Source organism: Petaurus breviceps, unplaced genomic scaffold (assembly GCF_028583685.1).
Source record: "Petaurus breviceps papuanus isolate PSGF00001 unplaced genomic scaffold, PetGlider_PUasm1.0 90165, whole genome shotgun sequence".
NCBI lineage: Eukaryota > Metazoa > Chordata > Mammalia > Diprotodontia > Petauridae > Petaurus > Petaurus breviceps.
Genome location: NW_027187189.1, coordinates 494,214 through 504,812, shown reverse-complemented (window position 1 = coordinate 504,812; position 10,599 = coordinate 494,214). Strand labels below are relative to the sequence as shown.

Below are 10,599 nucleotides of genomic sequence, written 5' to 3'. Positions count from 1 at the left end.
GAGGGTGACCTTAGAGATCAATAGTCCAAGTGAACCATTTTATAGAGTATAGGAAAAAAAGATCAGCATCTGAAGTTAAGAGACTTGAGTTTAAATTCTGACACGGTCAGTTTGTGTGACCTTGGGTAGATTATTTAACTATTTCAGACTCAGCTTTCTCCTCTATAAAATGGGAACCATAATACCCAAACAACCTCCTTCACAGGACTGTTGTGAAGAAAGCATTCTATCAGCATTAACATGATAGAGAAATATGTTTTTAAAGACTTTTTCAATAAAGAATTGCTCTCCACTGGACACCCAGAATTCTTCTGTAAGAGGATTCTGGATGGGCCAACAATGGGGGAGGGAGAAGATTCCCACAGGGGCTGAGCACAGGTTGGGGCATGACCCACAGACCTGAACTTGAGGTGTGTCTCCTCCAGGTAGGAGTTCAGAACCCGAAGGTGCCCATTCTCCCCAGAGAAGGGCTTGCCGGCTGCAGCATGCTGGAGGAGCTGGGCTACAGCCCCCAAGATGTGGCGCTGGGAGGACGTTAGGGCCCCACCTGCTGCCAGGTCCACGATGTCGAAGGCATCAGGGGCTACCACGGCTGGATTCAGGAATCGGTAGTACAAGAGGTTCCCTACTACCTGAGGGTGGAGAGGAGAGAATCACAAGCCAGCTCCCCTCAAGTATCAGAGCCCTCTGAGACCTTTGGGGTCCAGTCCAAGGCCCTCAAGGGGACTTGCCCAACATCCCACAGTAAAGTGAGGCAGAGCCAGGCCTGCCTCCACCAGCAGAGTCCTAGAAGAAGAGGAAAATCCAGTTCTTTTAGCCTCAAGGCTGAGGTCAGTTTAATTCTCCTTCCTGGGAGTTCCACAGCATTGGCCTTTCTTCCTTTCTCTTCTTCTGGGGAGAGCTCTGGATCCAACAAGGCTAAGAAGCTGTCCTGTTTGGAGACAAGGAGATGGACAGGGTGACCCTGACCATCCTAGGCACTCACCTTACAGATCTCACTTTCTGTAGCACTGGGAAACTTCTCAGCCAGGGAAGTCTTCAGGACCTTTGCAACATAACGCATCCCGTACCTGGAACAGCAGAACAGGGGACTTATCACATCACCTTCCTCATTCCTCTCCCCACCCCCAACAGTAACTGCATCAAGCTAGAGAACTCTATTTGTTGTCCAGGTTATCTCTGAAAATGAAGATTGAGGGACTCCTTCCCAAGCACTTCTTGCCCCTGACCCTTCCTATGCATCCCCACTGCCACCACACCCTGGTACAGGTTCTCGATGCCCTGTGCTGGTCTCTTTCTGCCTCTGACCAAATTTACCTTCCTAGAGCATCATGTTCCTTCCCTGCTCAAGCACCTCCCATACCTCCCTATGACCACATGTCCAACGTCCACATAACATATCAATCCTGCAAGTTCATCAAACCTAGAATTCTGAGTGGACTCTAAATGTGGCACTGAGAAACAAACCATGGAAGGATACAGATGCCTGCCATGGGGTTTGTTGGTCGGCCTTCCAAGGTCAAGAACTACCCAACCAACCAGGCTGAGCACAGAGTTTGCATCTGTTCCCATGATGAAGATATACCTGAACACTCTTGGCACTCCCTGAATATTAACAATAGTTTACATAACTAGCATTTATATAGAGCTTTGGGTTTGCAAAGTGCTTTACATACAACAATAACAATAACTAACACATACAGCATTTACTACATACCAGGCACTATGCTAAGCACTTAACAACAACCCTGCAGGGAGGTGCCATTATTACCCCATTATATAGATGAGGAAACAGAGGCGAACAGGGGTTAACTGTCTTGGCCAGGGTCTCACAGCTAGTAAGTGTCTGAGGCTGGGTTTGAACTCGGGTTTCAAGTCCAACACTATCCACTGAGCCACCTCAATGCCCTCATACAGTTTTAGTCACAAAACACTCACTGCATGCTCTCATCTGATCCTCACAAAAGCATTTCTCCAAGGCCTACTGTGATGCCTTGACATGGTTTGGGGGTAACCCTAGGTTCCTGAAGGCAGGGTCTACCATGCTTGACAGACTTCAGTCAACAACTAATGAACATTTATTAACATTTTGTTAACATCATTAGCGTTTATCTGCTCACTCAGTGCTGTGGCTACTACAAAGAGGTCTCCAGGAGCTCACATTCTAGGCAGGCAGACAATCCACATAACTGTGTAAGTACAGGCTACATAAAACCTCAGCAGAAAGGCAATGGAGTGGTCTGGAGGCCTGGGAAAGGCCTTCTGTAAAGGGCAGGGTTTGAGGGGCAAACAAATTCCGGTCAAACAAAATCCAGGCAAACAAATTCCGGTCAGTGAAGCAAGGGAGTAAACTATAAGACTGACAGGTAGGAAGGCACCAGGCTTGTGGAGGGCTCTAAAAATAAGCTGAGCAATATGCATTTATTAAGTGCTGACTGTGTACCAGATAGTGTGCTAAGGATTGTGCAGAGCTCTAAAAACAAGAGTTGGTCAACAAGCATTTATTAAGCAATTACTACATACCAGGCACTATGCCAAAGCCTGAGTATATAGAGAATGGCAAAAGACAATTGCTGTCTTGAAGAAGCTCACAGACTAACGGGGATTTTACAGTTAATCCTGGGGGAAATGGTGAGACATTGGAGTCTACTGAATAGAGGAATGACATGGTCAGACTTGTGTTTCAGGAAAATCATTTTGGTGCCTGTATGGGAGATAGATAGAGTTGGGAGGGAGCCACCCTAGGCTATCCCAACGGTCCAGGTATGAGGTGAAGAGGGCCTCCACCACAGTGGTGGTAGTGTCAGAGGAGAGGAAGGGACAGATACAAGAGACATTGTGAAGGTAGAAATAACAAGAGCTGGCCACATACTGATCTGTGAGGTGAGTATGAGGAAGAGGTGTCAGTCGCAGAGAGCTCGAGGGCCTGTGTGTTACAGCATCAGACTATGTCTGCTTTACAAGAGTCTGCCTGCTAAGCCAGGAGAGGCTTCCTCATCCCCCACCACAGGCTGGCCCCTCGGTGACAACGTCTTTGTCCAGAGCAACTCATAAAATAAAGAAAAAGCATAAACTACCCTCGGTCTCATTCGGTCCCTTTCCTCTCCTGAAGGGACAAGGCCAGAATGACAGAGAAGGAAGCAGAGGGTATCTCCTCCATCCGTAAAGATTAACTCAGCTCTTGATATTCTCAATAGGAAGGCCTTGTCTGGTAGACATCTTCTGGGAAGAAATGAACTAGACACTGGATGGCCACTGGTTAGGCATGTTTAACACAGATTCCATTTGGGCATGGATCGGACTAGCTACTCTCAAATTCTGTGATTTTGACATTCTTACTATAAATGCAACCATAGCCTAAGAGGAAGCTGTAGCTGAATGAAAGGACGGCTCACAACTTCTCCTTGGAGAGGCAAAAGGAGGAGCTGATGAGATTGGTTTTACTGCGGTCCAAGGGCAACAAGAAAACAGCATTTCACAAAATCTTCAGCCACCCCGTTTTGCTGTGTTGATGATAAGAATTGGGAGAAAAGATCATCGTGACAGTAAATGCAACTTATATACCAACAACTATTGCAGAGGAAATGGAAGCTGGGGAAATTCTCTGAAGAGCCTGATAAGACATTCCAGATTAAATCAACATGTTTACCTCAAGTCAAAGATGGTCATAAGGGAGAATGACAAAGAAGAATGCTGGAATGGAAAACTTGGTTCAGGAGTAAGAAACAAGAGAGAACAAAGGCTTGGAGGCTGCATAGAAGCCTCACGCCTGTGAAGCGTGACTACTACTTTCTTCAACAAGAGGGGAGGTACTGGACACTAGGAACACTGAATTAAAATCACACACACAAAAAAGAAATGGATTATATTTTATCAGACAGGAAATGACTGGATACAGCTGTGCGAGTCACTTCCAAATCAGCTGTCTATGTACATTTAGGTCATCAATTTGTTAGACTGAAGACCAAAATCAAAACCAAATTAAAATGAGAAGATAAACGATTAAAAAAACTTCCACCTAGATAAAAAGAAAAATCAACACAGACTTTGCTACGACAGAAACCGAAGGAGCTTAAAACCCACCTCAGCCAGCAAACACTTGACATCCTTGACAAGTGAAGAGAAGACAAGATGGTTTAGAATATAAATTTGTTTGGTACAAGATTATAAACAATATCATCTCATAAAATAGAGTAGTGGGAAGAACATGTTTGCACAGAACCTGGCAAGTGCCCAACTAGTCAGATTATCACCAAGGCATTTCAGAATCTTAATGGAATAATCATAATAGCCGGCATATATATACATGAGGAAACTGAGGTAGACGGTGGTGACTTGCTCAGGGTCACGCAGCTAGTAAGCGTATGAGGCTGGATTTGAATTCAGGTCTTCCTGACTCCAGGCTCAGTGCTCTGTTCTATTGAGTAACCCAGCTAGCTCAAAGGACAAGGAAGGATAACGAACTAACCAGAAAGGAAAACATATTTTAAGATTTCCCTAACCCTTCTCTCCATCAGTGACAATGGAGCTGCAACATCTGAACTCTAACATATCAGCCCATGACATACTATAGGAAGAGACAGAAATGGTGAAGATAGGCTGAGCAGTAGCATTAGAGTAAGCAAGCACAGATGCTGATGGGGCACCATTATTTGATATCTTCAGACAGATGTCTAAAAGAAGAGAGTATACACCAAATGCTTGGAGAAAATCATGAACCTTACTGTAACCAAGAAAAGATGGCTGAGAGAATATCAATAACCAGAGACCCATATATCTACTTTCTTATCTCTAAAATAACCTTTATGAGAATAGTTTATACAAGTATTGAGGGTATCTCTGATGAAGGTATGAGAAAGAAAACTTGCAAATGGTAACCTATAGCAGACGGGATCTTTACAGTCACATAATTCCTGGAAAGAACTGGAAGGAAAACAAGATCTCAAAGGGCTTGTGGTTTGCTGATATATTGTCCAGACTATAATTGATTTAGTAGAATAAAATCCCACCTTAATTAAAAGCTCCCTTCCGATAAGTGTTGCCCATGTATATGTCAAAGTCACTCAAGGTTCCTTGAAAAGGTGTGACAACAGAGATCCATCCCTTTGTTCAATGGCCCTCTGGTTATTAACATCAAGAGATAGAGATTGGACTTGTGATTTTGCTGGTGAGGAAACTCCCTCTATGAAGATCAGATCCTTCTCTGAAATTTACAGTCTTGGAGACCTGCCTACAGCACTAAGAGGGTAAGTGACTTACCCAGGGTTACACAGCCAAGATGTGTCAGAAGCAGGACTTGAACCCATGTCCTCCTGGCTTTGAGTTTAGCTCTCTATCCATGATTCTATAAATACTAGGCAAAGGAGTCATGCTTGTCAAAGATGTTTGCCACTATCATAAAGAATGTCCAGATTCTCTATAGGTGGTGAGAACCTCTGGATGCTTCTGTTTGTAGACAACGTTGTGCTGATTGCACGAAGTCCCAGAGCACTGAAAAGTCCCCTAAATAACATACATTTTTCACTCCAAAAGAGTTTGGTTAAACCATGAACACAGGAAAAACCAAGTAGATGAAGAATGACTATTAGTCTGAACTCTAATATGTAGTTATATGGACAACCCAAAGAGTTGGTCCATTCAATATATGATGAAATGGGCCCAGAATTGAAGAGTGAGGTGGGTTACCTTTGGGGAATTGTGTTTTAATGACCCTAATGACCCCAAGACTCCTCTTGAGACAAAGGTACCTTTTACAAAACTCTTTATTCTCCCAGTGACGACAGATGGTTGAAAGTCATGGAATAAAAGAGTCTTCAAAGAATAAAGTTGTGGGTCTCCCAGAAGACAATAGAATGGTGCGTGGTAGATATGGGGAGACTGTGTCATATCACCAATGAAGAAATGCGGAGGAGAAGGGGCATAAAGGATACCATCAAAAAGAAATGGAATTGGAAAAGGAAACTGAGGAGTCACAAAGTGAGACTGGACCCCCCATGAAAGCCTTCAGGACACCCTCTGGAGGATTTATGGGAGAATCTGTCCAGGAACTGCATAGTATGAGACCACAGATCCTATAGGATGTAAACTCCTTGAGGGCAGCCACTGATTTGTGTTGGTCTTGGTATTTCTAGGTGCCAAACACAGGGTCTAATACATACAGTAGTAGGTGTCTAATGAATAGTTGTTAAATGGACTAATCCATCCAAACACAACAACACAGGTACAGATATGATTGTTCCATTTTACAGATGCAGAGAACGAAGCTAAGTTCAATCTTAACTTGAGGTCAAACAGCTAACAAACGGCAGAGCTAGAACCAAGAAACAACCCTGTCTTCTGACTCCAAGTACAGCATTCTTTCCATGATAATGTTGCTGTTCAGTTGTTTCAGTTGTGTTTGACTCTTCATGGCCCCATCCGGGGTTTTCTTGGCAAAGATACTAGAGTGGTTTGCCATTTCCTTCTCCAGCTCAGCTTACAGATGAGGAAACTGAGGCAAACAGGGTCAAGTGACTTGCCCAGGGTCACACAGCTAGTCTCTGAGGCAAGATTTGAACTCAGGCCTGGTGCTCTATTCATACTGTGCCACCTAGCTGCCCGTCCATAAATTGTCCTTAATAGTCCATTTTGAGCCTGTCCCTGGTCTTATTTCCCTTCCTGAGCCCATTTTTTGGCTCTGTCCCCACCTCTGGGAATAGAGACCACCCTAAGGCTACTATGCAGTGTGTACTTCTTGTCCCTCCCACACTTTCGGAGGAGGCCCCTTGTCTTCTATCCCAAGGTTTAGTCTACTTACCTACATGACATGCATATTCTGGCTTCCCAACACAATTAGAACCTCCTCAAGGGTGGGGATTGTTTTACACTTCACCCACAGCATCTTCCACCCAGCACACAGTGTCAGGAATAGGCTGGATAAATGTCCACTGGATGATTGGAAGGACAGGAGGATGTGGAAGGGAGTGGGTGCTCACCTTACCCACACATGCCATGATTTTAGGAAACTTGAGAGATAGCATGGTGTGGTTCAAAGAGGATTGGAGGGGGAATCAGGAGGACCTAGGTTCAAGCCCCAGCCCAGACCTTACTAGCTGGGTGGCCATTCACTTCATCTCTCTGGGCCTCAGTTTCCTCATCTGGAAAATGGGGATAGTAAGATACTACCTACCTCACAGGGTAGTTGTGAGGAAAGTGCTTTGTAAACCTTAAAGCCCTCTAGGAACCTGGACTACTATTGTTACTATCATCCCCTCTAAACCTTTATCTTTTCAGCCTGAAGAATCCTGATGTTTTCAGTCTATCCCCATGTGGCAAATCCACCTATCTTTTCTTGCCCCCTACTCCCACTGCCGCCATGAAATTTAAGCACTCTTCTCTAATGCTTCTCTGCCTCCATCTGGTCTTTTTTTTTTTCTTAAGTGCAATGACCAAAACCACAAGGTATCCCAGGTCTGACTGCCCAGGAAGAACCTTTAAGGCATACCTGCCTACTACTGCCTCAACCCGGGACTCCTCTACCCTTATGCCAAAGCTCTCCTGGCCCAAACTGCCCCTTTCCAGCTGCCAAAAGCCTCCCTTCCCAACTCTACTCAATTCAGGATCCTTCCAGGTTGACATTACCCAGCTCTTCCCTTCCCTACCCTGACTCTCCTACCTCAGACCTGATAAAGAGTTTTCACCAATTCAATTTTCTGCCTGGGCTAGGAGCCTACATACGGGATCTGGTCCACAGATGAGGTGATAGCTGCAAGGAACTTCTCTGTCACAGAAAGAAGGCTTCGCAGGGAGATGTCCATTCGTCTCTGGACCTCAGGATGACTCAGGGCCTGCTCAGGGGTAACATTATAGGGGAGGTAGCTGTGGACAGAGAGAGTCAAGGGGTTGGTTCACTGAGACACCTCCATGGTCTAAAATTACAATGCAGACAATGCCACCAATCCCAGGGAAATCCTGGTCCCCGAACAAATCCACATAATGACCTGGAATTGTAAGACCTTGCTCAGAGCAACCCTGACTATTAGAGGGGGTCAGGCAACAGCAAAGAAAAGAGGCTAGGGAATAAAAGAGAGATTCTAATGGGGAAGGGGGTTCAGGGAAAGGAAGAGAGAAGGGGAATGGAAGAACCTACAATCTGGGGAATGAGCCCCAAAAGGGACGAGGAAGGAAAGCAGAAAAAGCAGGCGGGTCTGGAAACCGAGGCTAAAAGGAAAAGTGTCTATACCAGAATAGCTGGAAGTCCCTGAGTTGGCTCTGGAGCAGGCCTGAGGGAGGGGGGAAGGGGACAGACTAGGTCAGAACAGATTCACCCTCCCCCCTCCTTCAGTTTGAGAAATATCTTCACCCTGTCCACATGGCCCTATTGAGCTGCCCACTCCCATGAGGTTACTTTGCTTCCCTCTCTATACATCAGGCCTCTAAATGCACACCTGCACATTTGTTTACCTAGATTCCCATATTAAAACCCCAATTCTGTCAGGCCGCCATATTGGATGGGCATTTGGCTACATTTGCCTACTAGGTTGCAAAGAGCTGCACACAAGCATCTATACCCCCAACCCAGCAATCCTGACATGTCATTTGTATGCACTGACTTAGCAATCAAGCACATTTGCATATGGTCTCATTTGCATAAATCCCATGAAAACCATCATAAAGAGATATCTCATTTCTACCTTTCCTATTCACCCCCACCCCTTTATTCTTTCATCAAAGCTCACACTTAATTTACACCAACTAGCACTGTCATTTGCTCTCCACATTCAAAGGTGTTCCACCCCACCTGTGTAGCCTAAGACTAAGGTGATAAAAGACAATCCAGCAGCTCCCTACTTGCCCTGGCCTCCTCACCTCCGCTGCCCAGTCTGGGCTTCCATCTGGTTGATCCAGGTCTTATAGAGGTGAATGGGGTCGGTGTGGACACTGAGGGTCCTGTCCTCGATGACACTCTGGATCACTCCCCCCAAGATCTCCCGAAGTGCACTCTGTCCCCGGCCATTTCGGTAGAAGCTAACCACCAGCTTGACAACTGTTGGGTTGCCCATTGCCATATCCTGGGGCTGTTCAACCTTGGATCTAGGATACAAGGGGACATTCTTTTCCTCTCTCCAGAGTCCACATAGTGGGGAGTATGGTGCCATGAACTGACCACTGAACAGTTTCTGAAAGGGACTTTGTATAGGGCAGTGGCAAGAGTACTGGTTTTGGCATCAGTAGACCTAAAGCTCTGTTAATGATGTCTTTGCTACTTCCTACCTGTGTGGTCTTGGGCAAGTCATTTCTCCCTAAGGGCTTCAGCTTTTTTATCTATAATATGGGAGGAGGTTGGCCTAGATGAATTCTAAGATTCCTTCCACCTCAAAATCCTATCATCCTTTTTAACCCTTACTTAAGGCCTTGGTCCCTTAAGAACTTGCTCTTAGGGTTTCCAATGCTTAGGGGAAATTCCTTCGTTTAGCTGGCATCCTTCTCGCTAATGTGTTCACATATGGTATCATATCTTGTCCTTGACAGATGGCCACCATGAAGTCCTGAAGCCACTTGATCCCTGACCCAGAGTAAGGAGACAAGGAATGTGTCACCCAGGTCCAGTTCCCTACTCTCACGGTCATTTTGGTTATTCAAGACTTCCAACACTAAGGCCTTCCTCATGTTGGTCAAGTTATTCTTGGTGTTTTCCTCCCATACCCACCCACCCACCTGCCTGTCATACTTACTTGATTTCCTCCTGGAGGGCAGTCTTAAAGAGCTGGAGAAGGAGGTAGGCTTCTCGGCGATTGGAGGCATAATTGTACAGGGTGAAAATGACCGACTCCATAAATTTTGTGGTCTTGTTCTGAGGCATCTGAAAGATCAACTTGGCCAGGTAGATGGGCTGGGTCTGCAGGAGAGAGGAACAGGAATGGCTGAAAACAGCAGCAAGAAACCTATAGATAAGACCCATAAAAGGGGTACCTCTTAGGTGATGGAGAGATGGCTGCCACCTGGGGCAGGTGAGAGGCAGTAGCTCATTAGGAAGGGGGACAGATGTGATCAGGCCACTGAAGATGTCAGGGGAGAGGTCACAAGGGTCCTACATTACCAGCAAGGTTGACTCATACAGAGGCAGGAAGATGGCCATGACCTTGAGAGGCTGCTGACCCTCAAGGGAGCTAGGGGAGTGGAGGGCAGGGCTTCTTTCTCCTTCCAGTGTCCTCTGTTCACCTGGAGCAGGTAGAAGAGGTGTTGGTAGGCCTCTAGCTTCTGCCGTTTCTCTTTGCTCAGTGACTTTAATCCTTTCCGCCTGTCTGGCACCATCATGTCTGACAGATGCTCCTTGTTCTTCTTGGTCAGCTTCTTGCTGTGTGAAACAACCTCCTGGGGGGTGAGAAAAAGAGAGGGAAACCTCGAGATCCGGCCCAGAACATATGGTCTGACGCTGGGCTGGGGCAGAGCCTCACCTTTTAGCAGCCGAGAGCTGCAGTTTAAAGCACGGATGTGAACCTGGGGGACTCATAAGTGGAGGTAGAGTGGGGAGAGATGATAACGACAACAGCAACGAGCATTTATAGAGTATTTACTATGTGCCAGGCACCGTGCTGAGCACTTAACAATTATTATCTC

At 45.9% G+C, this 10,599-nt stretch overlaps 1 protein-coding gene across 3 annotated transcripts in view; it reads right to left on the bottom strand.

Moving 5' to 3' along the window:
* The window catches only part of IQGAP3 (IQ motif containing GTPase activating protein 3), a 71,335-nt gene that overhangs the window by 9,801 nt on the left and 50,935 nt on the right, over window positions 1-10,599 (bottom strand). For all 3 annotated transcript variants that reach the window (XM_069107594.1, XM_069107595.1, XM_069107596.1), the window contains 6 exons: window positions 10,201-10,353; window positions 9,714-9,877; window positions 8,848-9,072; window positions 7,717-7,857; window positions 986-1,070; window positions 400-632 (listed from right to left, as the gene is read on the bottom strand). In XM_069107594.1, coding sequence (XP_068963695.1) covers window positions 400-632; window positions 986-1,070; window positions 7,717-7,857; window positions 8,848-9,072; window positions 9,714-9,877; window positions 10,201-10,353 — 1,001 coding nt within the window. The remainder of the gene's footprint in view (window positions 1-399; window positions 633-985; window positions 1,071-7,716; window positions 7,858-8,847; window positions 9,073-9,713; window positions 9,878-10,200; window positions 10,354-10,599) is intronic.